The following is a 17,148-nucleotide window of genomic DNA, read 5'->3' as shown; positions in this document are numbered from 1 at the left end:
AATGTTCTTTTCTGTACAAAATGTTACTAGAATTCTTGATTACAAATTGGTATAATTATCAAAATTGAAATATATAATTAGATATATGTAAATCGCAAAGCAACATGGACTTGTTTTATAAGCTTGTTTGGCAAAGCGAGTGTAGGCCTATTTATAGCAATGACAAGGATTTGGGAATATATGCTTCATGTAAGTACAGTACAGTACCTGTGCCAAAGAAGTCCCTGTATCTGTATTCTTACAACTTCCCGTTTGTGTATTTTCCCGGATTCTAGAATGTAAAGCGTCGATAGGTATGTTTATTTTACTGGTCTGTGTAGGTTTAGCACAAACTTATTAATCTGGCTTTGGGCAGTGTGCCCATGATTTGATTGAAAATCACCTATGACTATGTCGATTTGAATTTCAGGAAGTGGTTCTTTGCATGTACAAGATTTTCTAACTTAGACTACTGGACAAAGAATATCTACCTACAAATTAACAAGGTAAAACACTTTCCTGCATAACCAATGCCAGCTTTTATATATATATTATGTTACTAAAACATTATTCTTATTGTATTTTGTTGTATTTTATTGTATTTCCAGTACTTCTTATATATATATTATGTGATTGTATTTGTAATTTTTTGTGTTTTGATAAAGGGGCGGATTGCCTCGAAAATTTATCGTGAGTTCGAGGCCCGGTCAGGGCACGAGTCAAAAAGTTGTCTTCCTTCGTCATTTGTGTTTCTAAGCTATATCTATTTATTAGCACAATGTATCATATACACTCTGTGTTGGTGATCCGAAGATAAAGATTTGAATTTCCTGTCGTAGTTGTACCGAGAGAAATATATATAATATATGTACAATTCGTATCCATGTATGTAAATACATTGCGATCCAGGTATTCTATATCACCTTATAGACGACTTCCACAATGATCATGTCAGGGTATCGGGCCGACCATCACTGCGCCATTGAAACGTTCTTTTTAAGAACGCCGATGTGGCGCAGCGGTATAGGCTGCGGGTATTTCTGGCTAGGCGATTGGGTGCCGTAGATCGTGAGTTCGAGGCCCGGTCAGGGCACGAGTCAAAAAGTTGTCTTCCTTCGTCATTTGTGTTTCTAAGCTATATCTATTTATTAGCACAATGTATCATATACACTCTGTGTTGTTGATCTGAAGATAAAGATTCAAATTTCCTGTCGTAGTTGTACCGTATATATATATATATATATAAAATAAAAAGCCAAACACAGATCTGCTGTCTCCCTAGTACTTTCGCGGCTACATTCTGCCGCTCTCCCTGAAGAGCGGCAGAATGTAGCCGCGAAAGTACTAGGGAGACAGCAGATCTGTGTTTGGCTTTTTATTTTATTATTATTTACCGTCACATGGACATTTCAACTTTATTCTATATATATATATATATATATACAGTAATAATAATAAAAAACACAAACCAGAAATTCACACTAGCGCTTTCAACATGCTTTGAGAGCAAGCTCTTCAGGTGTAATCATGTGATATGTGTGATTACACCTGAAGAGCTTGCTCTCAAAGCATGTTGAAAGCGCTAGTGTGAATTTCTGGTTTGTGTTTTTTATTATTATTACTATGTATACCCATCACAAGGACATTATATATTTTTAATTATATATATATACTATCTACTGTATTAATTGATCTTAGGAATTTGATGTGATAAAACTCTCTTCCAACTGAGCTATAGAGAGCCCTATTGCCCTGATGTCGTCTGATTGACACACAGAACCGTATAAATATGATAGGAAGGAGTAAAGATTATAAAATATACCCTGCCTGTGCTGGGCCTGAGTCGCAATGAATTGCGATGAACCTCCGCAATGGGGACAGGGAAGGTCACAGAATTATGTCTGATATCAGGAAACGTCGGTTTTCATAACATGGTCACATAACATAAGACACAGGATTGTGAAGGCACTGTTTTCAAGGTATACTTGATAGAGATTCAATTAAAGTGATGTGGGTCAACATGATTTCCAACCCAAATGTAAGTATCGCCACGACAACATTGATATATTTTCTTCCATGTTAAATCTGTGTTATATATATGATGGTATAGTTATCTAATTACATGTATTTGTAAAGGAAAACTGAAAGATATTTGAAATGCTTACATCAACTTCCTGAAGGATCGAATTAATAATGATGTGTATATTTAACGTCTTGTCATTACAGTCATAATGGATGTCAACAATGAAGTTGATATAAGCCAGCGATACCAGGCGTCCATGGTTCTCACTGGAGTTGGCGATGCATTGGGGTACTATCATGGGCGATGGGAGTTTTGTCACAGTGGTGAAACCATTCATAAAGAACTTGAAAAGCTTGGAGGTCTTTCGAAGATTGCTCTTGCATGTAAGCTTTAAAAAAAATTCCAAGAGTGTGTTATAACTTGTACACTCATGTAACCAGTTACCTAGTTAAAATCTAGTCTCTGATAGCCTAATTAAAATTGGTATCTAATAGCCTAGATAAAATCTGGTGTCTGATAACCTAGTTAAAATCTGGTGTCTGATAACCTAGTTAAAATCTGGTGTCTGATAACCTAGTTAAAATCTGGTGTCTAATAACCTAGTTAAAATCTAGTCTCAGATAACATAGTTAAAATCTGGTGTCTGATAACCTAAAATCAGCACTAACTAAAAATTATCAAGATAACCTTGTTTTTCTGGTTATTATCCATTAAAATAAACCAGGGTCTGTAGATATAAATTGTTTCATCATCAGATAAGCTTCAAATATAGTATTTAATAAATATAAATTGTTTATTAAAGATTTAAATATTTATTTTTCAGTACCAGCATGGAACTTGAGCGATGATACTGTGATGAGCTTGGCTACAGCAGAGGGTAAGTAGGTCAGCTATCTACATAGATCTCATTGTCAGGTGACCAGAATAAGCAATTTAAAAAAAAGTAACCTGAAATTGGTTTACAAATAAGCCCTCCCCGCAGGGGCTTGACATGTTCCTATGGTTCAGAATAAAAAAGTAACCCCATGATCTGACCTTTTGTGAGGGGTCGAGCCCTTAGGTTGATTTTTCGTTCTGGTTCATAGGAACATGTCAAGCCCCTTTGGCCTTCCCCAAACTTTAATGCTAAACTTTTAAACTAGGAGAAGGTGATTATTTGAAGATGTTAGTAAATACAGCATCACTTAAGGCAGCAGATTATTATCTCTTAAAATTTTCAACCAACTTTTCAATACAGCTTTGATGAAGTGGGGCCGTAAGAGTGCTGACAATGACAGGACACGGCTGTTTAAACTACTGGCTCAGAAATACATTTCTTGCATGGATGACATGGGTGGACGAGCACCAGGTATGTATATGTGTATGACTATGACTACAGCCTTTTGAATGAAAATATTAATATTAACAGGATTAACATCCACTATTACTGCCTTTTGGTCTTTCAGCAGATGAGGATGTAGAAAATGCGATCTGATGAAGATGGATTTTGATACACCGTCCAAGCAAAATAAACTGGTGTTTAAATATCTGTTATGGTAAATTTCCTGCTGTGAACATTATACATTGTATATATATTTGTCATTAGGAGGACAGATTTAAATGCATTGTGTGTCTTTCACTTAATCTGATTTGCTTTCAGGGATGACATGTATGTCGGCGTTAAGATTTTTAGGATCATCGTACCAGATACCATTTAATCCAAGGTAAATTGATTTCTTGATATATACTCCCATGGTAATATGTTGGGTATGCATAGTAATCACTTTGTGAGGGGTTCTTTGTAAATCTTGTGTTCAAGGTATCTCATGAACTCTAGGGCAAAGTTAAAGGTCAAAGGTTAAACTTCGCCTTGCATAAAAAGCTTGTGTACAAGATGTTTCAGGGACTTTTGGAGAGATTTCGCATCAGAACATCTCACCATGGAATTCTAAATCTGATTAGATTTTGACGGTCATCTTAGAAGATTTAAGGTCAAAAGTTCAATAAAATGCTTGTGTTAAGGAGTAAAATTTATTTCTCCAAGATGCATGAATGTTGAAAAAATAAATTTCATTCCTTATATCTGCATTAAGATTATTTTCTATTTCATCTGTTAAAGCACCCAATAATAAAAAAAAAAAAAATACATTTAATGTTTTTACTCAGAAGTAATGTCGGAGAGAGAACACCTGTTTTTGCCAAAAGTGTCAGACAGTTCTTGGCATGGTTTTAGCAACCGTCACAACAACACAAACAAAATGTAGTTCCATCTACAACAGGTATTCTGTGAGATTTTTATGTTTTGAACATTTAGGAGACTGTAACAACATTGGATTTATGTAAATATTATATGGATCGTACTTATTTTAAAGAACATGGAAAGAAGAAAAAATCTGACGGCTGAGAGTACGTACTACCGGTAGTAACACTGTCCCCGACATTACTACACACTTGGATGAGGCTAATGTTGTTATGAAAAATGAATACAATTTTCGCCAATGCTTTCAAGCATAAGCGATTGTAAATATTTAAGTAATAAAATTTATTTTTTCTCAACATTTATGGAGTCATAACATCATTGGCTGCTGGATATAAATTTCATTCCTTATAATTATCCCCTCGCGACGAAAGCCGGGGAGGGGATATAGCGTTCCGTTTGTACGTAAGTACGTACATACGTATGTTCACTTTTTGTCAGCGCTCTTGCGACTTCATTTTTGAACGGATTCTGACCAAACTTCATATATGGATCCAGCATGGGAATACCTCGAACGAGTTTGTGTTTCAGGGTGCCAAGGTCAAGGTCACCATTACTATTTATAGAAAATCTTTGTCAGCACTCTTGCAACTTCATTTCCGAACGGATACTGACCAAACTTCATATATGGGTCCAGCATGGGAATACCTCGAACGAGTTCGTGTTTTAGGGCGCCAAGGTCAAGGCCAATGTCACCGTTACTATTTATAGAAAATCTTTGTCAGCGCTGTAATGCGACTTCATTTTTGAACGGATCCTGACCAAACTTCATATATGGGTCAATTAAACCTTCTGAACAAAGGAAAATGCTTATATATGCATTTAGATACACACATAATTATAATAACTATCAGGAAATGAAGTTGCTAGTGTGATGCGTAACCAGATACTGTTGAATGCATAACAATATATACCATATTTATCTGGCAATGAGCCCATAATAAGCCCATCCATGTCTATTGCAGTTCAGTGCAAATGACAACTGATGTTATTTCAATGTCATGCAATTACCCCACCCCCCATTTTGCGTCAGAGTTCATGTGTTAGCACGCGAGAGGATTTGTATCGTTTGCGATGCCTTGTTTACATAAGGATTATTTCTGCTTTTATCTATTAACAGCACCCAATAATATGAAAATTGCATTTTTCATTTGTCATTAACCTCTGGACAGACTTATTTTATTCATTTGGGGGATGGAAGGGTACACATATGTGAGCCCCACTCTTATTTTGTATTGATGATAATGTAATTCTAATCTTTTTGTTGACATCGTGTACTATGGACTACTCTATCAGTTGAAAATGGCATGTATTATTTTCACACATTTTATTAAAACTAACTTTAATTTCAGAGGGGGAGGATGTGGAGCTGCCATGAGGGCCATGTGTATTGGATTGAGGTTTCCTAGGTAACAATATATGTACATTGTTCAAATATTTACAAGGCTGAAATTTATTGTTATTCTAATTTTAAGGATCATAAAGGGATAAGTATACCACCTACTTAACCACCTGTTTAGTATAGAGATACATAAACTCACATTAAAATGGTAGTAAATAGCGAATATTTTTGCTATTTTCCTTCTACAAAATAATTAATTAATGTCATTACTTGTATACTGTATATCACACATCTTTCACATAGGATTTATTTTAGTGTAAATCTGTGAGGAAAGTCAGTCGCTAATTCAAATCCGTCATGATTACTTGTACGAAAATAGCACCTGAAATACCTTTCAAGAGTCAATGACTCCATGACTCTTAAAAATCATTGGAGTATTTTAAGTCTTATTTAGAGTTTTAGAGTTAGCGTTTCGCGAAATCCCATATTCATGAATATGTCTGAAGAGGTAAGTTCATGAAATCTAAGTGATTTACAGTACTGGGTATTTGTTGAATGTTATTTCATTTTCATCATAAGCAGTGTGTGTTCATATGATAAATATAAGTGTGTATTTTAGTTGCCATCTATCTGACTTTTAAATGTATTAAAGAAAGTACTAGTTAATGTCCCATGCCTGTACTAACATGTTAAGGGGCATCTAAACAGCAAATCCAGTCAAAACATTGATATTTTACAGGCCTATAAATCCCTATTATGGTGCAATGTCACAGAAGTAACATGATGAACTTTTAGTATGTATCATGGCAAACCGTGGGACTTGCTGTTGACATGTAATTTGTTAAGCTGTTTGTAAATTTCAACAAAACGTAAGAAAAATGCATGTTTCAGGGGGACATAATTAACTCATTTGTATCCCATATATTACACAAACTTGCCATGTCGTTTTGCTCACAAGTGTCTAAAGCACAAAATAGGAGCATTGGTTTGACCAGCTTTGACGTTATTATATGTATAAACGCTGTTTTTATTTTGACCTTGAATTGCAAATGGCGGTCGTGAATGATATCACACAAATACGGCATATAAGGAGGTATTTAAAACATCAAAAATGCTCTTATTAGACAATATAAAGTATTCTTGAAGTGGCAAGAAGACTACTTTTATGAAAAAATGTTCAACCGTTGAGTTTGGGGTAAAATATGCCTATTTCTGAAAAAGGCTGCAAACTCACCAGTTTAACAAATTGACTTTAAAATGTTCTTCTTACTATGTTGAGATGTCTTAAATGTATGATATAGGAGTATTGTTATTAACTGAAATGCCCCCCTTTAAGCCATATTTGTGTAAAATTATTCACAGCCACCATTTTCATTCCAAGGTCAAAACAAAATAAGTGTTTATACGTACATACAGTAAAATCCGGTCAAACAAATGCTCCTACCCTGTGCTATAGACACTTGTGAACATAACAGCTTGGCTATTTTTCAGGTTTGGTCATTTGCGTGACTTAGAATTATTCCATGCTGAGTAACATCTTACCACTCATTTATTCTATAGAAGAAACTGGTAGCATCTATAGCAATTTATTGGTGATTGTAAGAAGCTACATGTCCAAACAAACATTTTGGTATATTACATGACATTTTTTGTGCAAATCTTTAGGTATTTATTCGTGTTTGAAATTCAACATTATTCTGCTATATAGATGACCCTTAATGACTAAATTAAAATTCTATTATTGTTTGAAATTTTTGTTTCTTAAGAGTGAGCCTTTTGCCCAAGTCCGGTTATTAAATCATTTGATTTGATAAAGTATTTTTTAATGAAAATATAGAAATCACTTTATGAATGTGCGGGTCGAGTGTCTCCTGCTGTATCACAGTGCGTCTATGGTAAATTAACAATTTGTGTTAACAATATCTCATATAAACTCCTGAACAGATCTCATACATTTTTGAGCATCATACCATCATGTCTATACACCTATTTTGAATTTGTTGGTCATTGGTCAAGATTAAAGGTCATAGGTTGCACTTGACCACTCTGAAATGAAAAGCTCAATGTGTAATTCATGAAACCTTTAACATATTTAGTTCAAATTCACATCAGATCATCAGGCTGTAAAGATCTATACCTAATTAGATTTTGGTGTCAACGGTCAAGTTTAAAGGGATAACGGTCACATTTGACAACTTTTAAAGTAAAAGGTTTAAGTATGAGATATCTCATGAACCCCTCAACAATCTAATTAAAACCTAGATGGTCATTCTCACTACGTTGCATGAACATCTAACAACATCCCATAAGGGGTCACGTTCTGATGACCTCTGAGATGTGTGTATTTCACTTTCAGGGCGAATTGGCATTTTGTCGATGTCATCGAAGCAAAACATTTCGTCACAGCATACATCTGAAGCAAACCCTTTCGGCACAGTATATAGCTATATGCTTTGTGGGATGAAATGACTTGAAACCAATTAACAGATTAAACAAGCTATGCACTCTAGTCATGTTAATGCGGACATATAAAATTCACTTCCAAGATTCTGGAAGTAGTCATTTGATTGGCTAATCCAAAAGGTCACCCCGATGTGACCCCTTATGGGATGTTATTAGATGTTCATGTAACGTAGTGAGAATGACCATCTATATTTTAATTAGATTGACCCCTCAATAGATCACGATCATAATATCATACCATTTAGTTCTACTCCTGGCTAAATTTTGGTGGTCATTGATCAAGGTTGTACTTTACCACTTTCAAAATAGAAAGTTAAGATATTGTTAATTATTCATTATATATTCATTATGTTATCATTGAACCCCTGGACAGATTTATTTTATTGGTGAATGGGCTGGGGGTATATCTATGTGAGCCCATGCTCTCTTCACTTGATACGAGATGTGGATATGTACTTGTGCATAGGATTCAAGAATTTCTAAAACAAGATAATATTCTCAATTGGAAATAAGATAATGTAGAAATTTTTGTTGGATAATCTCTACACCTGACAGGTAGAGGGTAGGTATTGGACATGCTGTATCATGGGTAATTTGAGCAATAAAAAACACATAAAAAAAAAAGATAAAAAGAAAAGGGATTGTTTTGCTAAGATATAGCTTCGTTACTTTTCCAGACCAGAAGATATTGACGATTTGGTTGCTGTGGGTATAGAGAGTGGCCGGATGACACATCACCATCCGACTGGTTATTTGGGTTCCTTTACTGCAGCCCTGTTTGTGTCTTATGCATTACAAGGTACAGATCATTATGTTGGTTGATCAATAAACACAGGTTCTGAACTTCTCTTCAATTTTCCACTTGTCTAGAATGTTAACATAACTAAAACATAATTTTAGTGTTGTTTGTCTTTCCTCAATCTCTACTTACATTGTAACCAGCAGGGACAGCTTACAACTAAGCCATATAAGTGGTGATTTCAATTTCCCCTATTGTTATTTTCCCATTTCTAATTAGTAACATACCAGCTTTCTCTGCCTATGGTGTTTACATATCCCAGTTGATTCAGTATTCAAGGACTTGTTCCCATTATAGGGATTTCCTTGATAGACTGGAGCCTCCTTGGGCCAAATCCTGGCAGGAACTGTTGATTATTTGGGAGATATTCCTTATTTCCAGGTAAGCCCCTAAGGAGCTGGGGAGCGTCTATGCTGAATGAACTTCCTCGTTGTCTGGAGTATATTACCAAGTCTGGACACTTTGTAGAAGAGAACACACGTGCAATGTAAGTGTGTACTTATATGTGATCGAGTAAAACATGAGTTAAAATACCTGCATTGCACATCAATATCTCAGTATCAATAAAAAATGTCTCAACGACACTTGAAGGCAATATATTGTGCTGCTATGATTTATGAACAAAAGACTCAAACGCAGACTGAATTCATACGACTATTTATTATACTAATACATTGGGCTAAGGGGCTATAACAGCTGTGGTGCTTAACTCTCTCTAGTAGATGACCTGGCCAATATAAAATTTATAAGATATACATAAAGAACCCAATGTAAGCTAGCGTGAATGTTATGGTACCTGAAGTGAATAGCTGTTCCTGTTGGCCAAGCCAGGTAACTGAATCGAGTCAACTTATTAGTAGAGATGAATTAATTCTTGGGGGACTTACGAATAACAAGTGATGTAAAATGTCTAAATTGAAGATGTATTACAGCTGAAAGACCTCAAAATATACTGATATACTGTTATTTGCCTTTGATGAGGGGGACATGAAGATTTGCTACCCCTATGTTAATGACATTCCCAAAGAAAATATATTTATTGAGAAAGAGAAAAAAAATGTTGAAGATCAGTGGAAAAGAATACAATTTTTGGAAGTTTTTATTTTGCTTACTATTTTCATGAATATGTATATCTATATATATATGTGCATTTTGTCCCTTCTAGGCAAAATGGATATTTCAGAGATGCATGGAAAAGGTATTTGAAGTTGCGTGGAATATCAGATGGCACATCTGAGCCTTCATTTCCAAACGACTATGGTGTGAAGGAAAGGGACGTGTTCGTCAAATCTGTCAGCTTTGATGGATGGGGCGGAGCTAGTGGACATGATGCCCCAATGATTGCGTAATTATCATCTCTCAGCTTTAAATCAGTCAATGATCCACAAATCAATGTCAATTTCCTTTTTGGTAGTTTTTTCATATTGATCAATTGATAATGAATAGCTTAGGTGATGGGGTATATGTCCCCAATCTGAGGTGACATGTATGAGGTCACATCTCCCAACCACGTGGGTTTTCTCTTATACTCCCTCAGTACAACCCCTCGCACAGTTCCTTCTGGGCCATCGCCGTCCAAGCCTAATGGGTTTTTTCCTGGGTACACCAGTTTCCTCCATCAGTACAACCCCTCACACAGTTCCTTCTGGGCCATCACCGTCCATGCCTTATGGGGTTTTTTTTCAGGGTACTCCAGTTTCTTCCCTCAGTACAACCCCTTGCACAGTTCCTTCTGGGCCATCACCGTCCATACCTTATGGGGTTTTTTTCTGGGTACACCGGTTTCCTCCCACAGTACAACCCCTCGCACAGTTCCTTCTGGGCCATCACGGTCCAAGCATTATAGGTTTTTTTCTGGGTACACCGGTTTCCTCCCACAGTACAACCCCTCTGCACAGTTCCTTCTGGGCCATCACCGTCCAAGCCTTATGGGTTTTTTTTCTGGGTACACCGGTTTCCTCCCACAGTACAACCCTCTGCACAGTTTCTTCTGGGCCATTACGGTCCAAGCCTTATGGGTTTTTTTCTGGGTACACCGGTTTCCTCCCACAGTACAACCCCTCGCACAGTTCCTTCTGGGCCATTACGGTCCAAGCCTTATGGGGTTTTTTCTGGGTACACCGGTTTCCTCCCACAGTATGACCCCTCACACTCTTCCATCCACGCCAAAAAAAATGATTGATATAAGTTAATATACAAGTATAGGTTGTTTTGCAATTGTTGTAAAATAAATTACAGTTTTATATTGATATTCTTGGATTAGATGTATGGATCTATTATCACTAAAGGATTTTCATTAAGTATATTGTATTACACATCAATAGTATCTCAGTTTCAATAAGAAATGTCTCATCGACACTTAAAGGCGATATATTATGCTGTTACGATTAAAATTTTTACCTATTTAGGTATGATGCTCTCCTTGGATGTGGAAACGACTGGACAGAACTATGCAGCAGGTAAGATCGTGATTCGGATGCAAGTTTTTACGTAACACTACTATAACTTTCCTTTATCCTTCACACATCATTGATTTCTCATCACCACAAACTTGTACTGAGCTTCTTATTTCCTTGTTTGTGGGGGAAACATCATTGGTTATGGGGTTTAATTACCTCTTTTGAATATATATTCAGACTGATGTTTTGAGCCTCTGAGCAAATGCATCTTTTTCAGGGTTACGGAATTTCGTGATTATTTTTAGCAGAGTTATGCCCCTTTTATTGCCAAATTTGGGCATTGTGTAGAAAATGCAAGAAGTTTTCTATATCTTATTCAATTTCTCTAAGATTTTGCACAACACAACATGAAGCAATTATGTTTAACATACATTACAGGTTTTTGGCTTGTGTTTCAACTATTGCCATGATGGGCGTATCATGCTCCTGCTTGCGGAGCTCTTGTTTGCTTTCTTGTGATGCTTTCCTCAGTTTTGATGTTTGACAAAAATTTTCAACATGAAATTGTTCTTTGCCTTGATAGGTCTATGTTTCACTGTGGTGACAGTGACAGTACGGGCGTGATAGCAGCCGCATGCTATGGAGCCATGAATGGATTTAATGGAGTTCCGGAAAATCTCTATAGAGTATGTTATCCTTAATATCGCAAAATTATTCTCTTCTGGAAATGACTTAAAAGTTTAAGACCTCATTATAACTTTCATTTGATTTGTGATACCCGGTGCATTAGGTTCGTTTACAGAGAAATAGTGTTCTGCACGAAAGAAATTTTTGAGAAAATTTAGATTACTGTTCAAATTCTCCTCTTTCGATGTTTCCGTCTGTTGTGAGCAATAATTGATTGTTACATCATTAGTTTACATTAGACATTTTATTTTTCACAAGCGTTTAATGTTACACTCACAGTAAAATCACGTAACAATCAATACCTGCTCAAAAGAACAGATAACTCTGCAATACAAAGATTGAAAATGACTGAATTGTTTACAACTACAACAATTACGCTTTGTATATTTTAATTAAAAAAAAAATCTCGAGTAGGAAGATGGGCTTATTTAAGAACGATGTAATATGTCATTCATGTATATGGGTGGGCTTATTTCCAGACATACCCGACATAAGCTTATTTATAGATACAGAATTCCACTTGTGATATATCTTTTCAAGTTATCTTTTATAACCTAAAATATATTCAACACTATGCATTGCTTTTCAATATCTGAAAATGCATATCAATTACTGGTACTTTTACTACCATTTAAAATTAAATCATAAAATGTTTGAAGATATATTTCAGTTGTTGGAAAAATGAATAATTCCCTATTCCATCCTAAAATTGATTAATATTGAAATTCTTATTTCAGCATTTAGAATACCGAGATCGGCTGATAAAAGCTGGAGAAGTTTTGTATTTGCTGAGTCAAACCAATGCAGACATCTCATCAGCAAACGTTGATGCGAAGGCTGAACCCGAGTCTCCAGGTCCACCACCGGACACCGAGAATCTTGACCAGCTAAAACTGATTGCCAGTGAGATTCAGGACCAAGCTGTAGTGGAATCAAGCCAAAACATGGATACTGATGCTAGTCCACAAGTGTCCGAAAGTCAAACAACAGCCACTGCTGATGATAGCCAAGGATCTGATAAAGCTACTTCATAACTGTTGAGAACATGAAAAAAAAAAAAATTGTGTTTAATGTCTAAGCTAATTTTTTTGTCACCATGACAAAATTGTATCAAACTCTTTCATGGAAGTGGATGGTGCTTGGATAATAAGTGTATGCTCAAACCTGGGTGCTAACATGTAAGGGTGATGGTGATTATATTTCTCCCAGATCTTGTTTTTTATTAACACTCCCAGAACATATACGGGTAATTTAACTGTAACATGTTACCATGACAACAAAAGATATGGTCGGTTTCTGAGCCTAGATGAGGATTTTGCTATCTCAAAGCAATACATGACACATGTAACAATAGACATAGTGGCTCCATCTGGATGTTACCTCGCGGTGGCCGAGTGGTTAAGGTGTCCCGACTCTTTATCCTAGGTACTGACTGTAGGCCGGTGGTTTTTCTCCGGGTACTCCGGCTTTCCTCCACCTTCAAAACCTGGCACGTCCTTAAATGACTCTGGCTGTTAATAGGATGTAAAACAAAATAATACCAAAACCAAACCTCATATCTTCATTTATATTAAGTGTATATCCATATACGCATCCTTGACACTCCAAAGGTTGCAATCACATATGCTGTTAGGGGCTGCAATAACTCAGTAAGTTAGAGCACTAGACCTCAGGGTGAAGATCTGAGGTGCATTGGTTTGATGTTCCCTACCTGTATCGGTTTGTGTTACTTGGGAAACTGAGAAACGACTGGTCTGTGATGTTGTGGTTGTGTCCTTGGGCAAGACACTTTACCCAAATTGCCCTGGATGGCTTGTGAAAGTCCTTCCATATGTTATTCAGCCAAGAAGTCACCAACTTCTGCAAGGAGACCCCGCCTCAAAATGACCCTGGCTGTTACCGGGCAAACAAACGAACACAAGGGCCCAGTTGTTCAAAAGGTGTTTAGCTTAATCACTTGATTAGTGAAAATTTCATTTCCCATTTGTTGCAAAACCTGTGAGTATATCATCTTTGAATAATGCCAGTTGGAAGAGAATTAGGAATTACAGAATTTCATAAAGTTTTATCAAGCTGATTCTACCATGAATTATTATATAAGTATTTGAAATTTTTTGTTAAAATGTGATTAGCCTAATCATCTTTTGAACAACCGGGCCCAGTAGTATTAAGAATATCATATACAGTACTTTATATAGGAAAACGTTTGGCCAGCTCTTTCTCACCATGCTTAGAACGATTATTTTTGCCTAGACAAAAGCTTGCTTCAAAAGTCCTACACTAAGTTCAAGCAGGATTCCAGGACTTTGAGGAAATATTTTGAATTCTGAACTTTTTATTAAGCATTGTTCTGAAATTCAAGGACTTCTGAAGGAATAAACTTACCATGTTCAAGAACAAGGGAGAATTTTTTGTCCTTAAATATTGCTAAAATTACTCAAATTCTTACTTTTCAACTAATAGGAGATTTAAGAAATCAAAGACATTGTGTTTTGATTAAAAAGTAGTGTGTTGATAGTGGGGTTGGGGGTGTTGAGAAAGAAAATTAAGATTGTGTGATGGTTCATGGATATGGGCATTTCAGCTGCATAGTCCAATAGCTAGCTTTTGTGGTTGTGCGGTTGAGTGTCGTGGTCAGCTCTTGGATGGGTGACCGCTCCGTTGTTCCCCCGTTGCACATTACATTTGGTGACAGCGAACGGGCCTGGTATCCTGCAGGGTGCCATCGGACAGCATGGGAAGCACAATGTTCCTGGAGACTTGTTGGTGACTTGGGGGTCTGGTCATGAGGCGGCACCTCTATAACAACAAGAGGGACAGTTATGTTTGCTGGGGATGCCAGGTTGAACCCATGGAAGCTTTGGGACAAAGCTTATCGGCAAAAGGGGTAATGTGATGGTTCATGGATATGGGCATTTCAGCTGCATAGTCCAATAGCTAGCATTTGTGGTTTTGCGGTTGAGTGTTGTGTCGGTGTACCGAAGTTAAGCAACGTTGAGCGTGGTCAGCTCTTGGATGGGTGACCGCTCCATTGTACACCAAGTGCACGTTACAATTGCTTGAAAAGAACAAATGAACTTTTAAAGAACTTGTAGAAATCATGTTGGTTATTAGAAAAATTAAATCTATTTTGTATAGATGTATAATGTACAATAGAAGCCTTATTTAGGTGTTTTACTATAAACATTTCTAATTTGATGGAATTTTGTCCCTAAAAATCAATTTCCCTATTACTTATATATTTGCTTTCAACGACTGCCTTCTGTGATATTAATTTAAACTAAAGCTTTGCAGCTTAACCTTTCTTATTATCTAACTTTCTACTTTACATTTAATGATGCATTTTTTTTTCAATTTACTCTTTTTTATATATTTGTATTTTATTAAATTTTTACAAGAGATTAAGTGCAATTCATATCAGATGTCAGTAATGGGCATAAACTAACCCCATTAAAATATACAATACATATTGACAGGGACACAAGTTTAATGTTGTTCAGTTTGGCTCATACCATCAAAATATACAAAACACATTGACAGGGTCACAAGTTTAATGTTCAGTTTGGTTTATACCATTAAAATATACAAAACATATTGACAGGGACACAAGTTTAATGTTCAGTTTGGTTCATACCATTAAAATATACAAATACATATTGACAGGGATCCTAGTTTAATGTTGTTCAGTTTGATCCATACCATTAAAATATACAATACAGATTTACTGATGGATTATAAATGTTGTTTTATTTACCTATTATTTGAAAGAATTATTGTGATTATTTACCTATTGTTTAAAAAAATTCTAGTGAATATAATTATGTACCATATTTAGCAATAAATAACTACCGATAAATAAAATGTTTTATTTTATATCAGTGTAGCTTAAATCTGGTACATGAAGCATATCAGTATACAGATACCTATATAGGTCCTGCCCCCTGCTGAGTCAAGGTTGGTTTCTCTGATGTCTTATATTAAGGGACATTCGAGAGCCAAAGAATAAGGCTTGCTGTATCCCACTGCACGTTGATAATAGATGGTGACCTGCAGAATAAGGATTTTCTTCCACTACTCTCTAGGAGAGGGTCACAATAGCTCAGAATGTTAGAGCGCCGGCCAGGTAACTTCTCATCAATATCTAAGGTGCATGGTTTGACTCCCCTACCTGTGTTGGTTTGTGTTTCTCGAGAAGCTGAAAAACGGGCCAGTCGGTGCTATTATGGTTGTGTCTTTGGTTAAAACACTTTAACATTATTGCTCTTGATGGCATGCGACGGGCCTCCCGTGTGTTGTTCAGTGACTCGCTCAGAGGTAATCACCAACTTTTACAAGGACACACCACCTCAAAATGACCTTAGTCATTCATGAGGTGATAAACCCATCAAACAAACAAACAAAAAGTCTACCTAGGAAATTCTTAACCCATGGGCCATTAATGCATATATATATATATATATATGGACTGTGCATTGGAATTTGTGCCAAGTACTTGTGCAGTTACATAAATATTTACACTTCTGTTGAATGATCTATTTCTTATGGTAGTGAACATAAACTGTAGTAACTGTCTAACTGAAAGTTGAAATAAAGATAGGTGAATAAACGGGCTAGTGATCATGTTTGTTCTAAAAGCCTTGACTTGTGCTCTAGGTCTGGATTTACATTATGTGAGATAATTGTCTTCGTGCTAATATGCCAGTTTATCACAAATTTAAATATGTTCAGCTGTTCAGTAACAAAAATGAATTTTCAATTTCAAAAGAGAAGTTTTTAGCCCACCATGGTCTTCCAGATCAACCTTCGTCCATGGTTCATGTTTGGTCTGTGTTCATCCGTGTTTGCAAACAATCCTTTCTCAGAAAGCATAGCACCGTGGAATGGATTTATCTCAGATTCATATGCATGTTTACCCTGAACCATAGTTGTGCATATCTAACACGAGACTGATTGTAAAACAAAATTGCTGACAGGCACCATTTTTAATTTTGACCGTTGCAGTTTGCTACTGCCATTTCTCAAAATTACTTTTAGAATCTTTCTCAAATTTCATAAGTAATCTGGATTCACCATGGTCCCCAGTTGCGCCTCATGAATTTTGAGACTGATAGTAACATAAAATGGCTGACAGGTGGCCATCTTGAATTTTGATAGCTTAAAGTTTGTTATACATGTAGCTCTATTTTTTAATCGCAGAAAGCTCTTCCCAGACCTCATTTG

General features: G+C 36.2%; 1 protein-coding gene across 3 annotated transcripts; it reads left to right on the top strand.

Moving 5' to 3' along the window:
• Positions 1-66: 66 nt before the first annotated feature.
• On the top strand, positions 67-15,784 carry LOC117337337 (protein ADP-ribosylarginine hydrolase-like). 3 transcript variants are annotated; one of them, XM_033898273.1, is made up of 13 exons: positions 67-189; positions 410-485; positions 2,206-2,385; positions 2,826-2,879; positions 3,240-3,350; positions 3,642-3,705; positions 5,591-5,647; positions 8,721-8,842; positions 9,224-9,329; positions 10,008-10,187; positions 11,251-11,301; positions 11,825-11,927; positions 12,666-15,784. In XM_033898273.1, the coding sequence occupies exons 3-13, from the start codon at positions 2,211-2,213 to the stop codon at positions 12,960-12,962; spliced, it is 1,320 nt and encodes a 439-aa protein (XP_033754164.1). In that variant the 5' UTR covers positions 67-189; positions 410-485; positions 2,206-2,210; the 3' UTR covers positions 12,963-15,784. The 3 variants fall into 3 exon arrangements, with proteins under 3 accessions (XP_033754164.1, XP_033754156.1, XP_033754175.1); XM_033898265.1 differs by having other exon boundaries at positions 70-293; XM_033898284.1 differs by lacking the exon at positions 410-485 and having other exon boundaries at positions 98-293.
• The last annotated feature ends 1,364 nt before the right edge of the window (positions 15,785-17,148 follow it).

This window comes from Pecten maximus, chromosome 1, assembly GCF_902652985.1.
Source record: "Pecten maximus chromosome 1, xPecMax1.1, whole genome shotgun sequence".
NCBI classification, from domain to species: domain Eukaryota; kingdom Metazoa; phylum Mollusca; class Bivalvia; order Pectinida; family Pectinidae; genus Pecten; species Pecten maximus.
This window is presented reverse-complemented; position numbering and strand designations above follow the sequence as displayed.

Bases quoted from the DNA above. Each gene is read 5' to 3' on its own strand.
- LOC117337337 (XM_033898273.1), top strand. From the start codon at position 2,211: ATGGATGTCAACAATGAAGTTGATATAAGCCAGCGATACCAGGCGTCC. The intron at 3,706-5,590 runs GTAAATTGATTT...CTTTAATTTCAG, and splicing joins CAGATACCATTTAATCCAAG to AGGGGGAGGATGTGGAGCTG. The intron at 11,928-12,665 runs GTATGTTATCCT...TTCTTATTTCAG, and splicing joins TTCCGGAAAATCTCTATAGA to CATTTAGAATACCGAGATCG.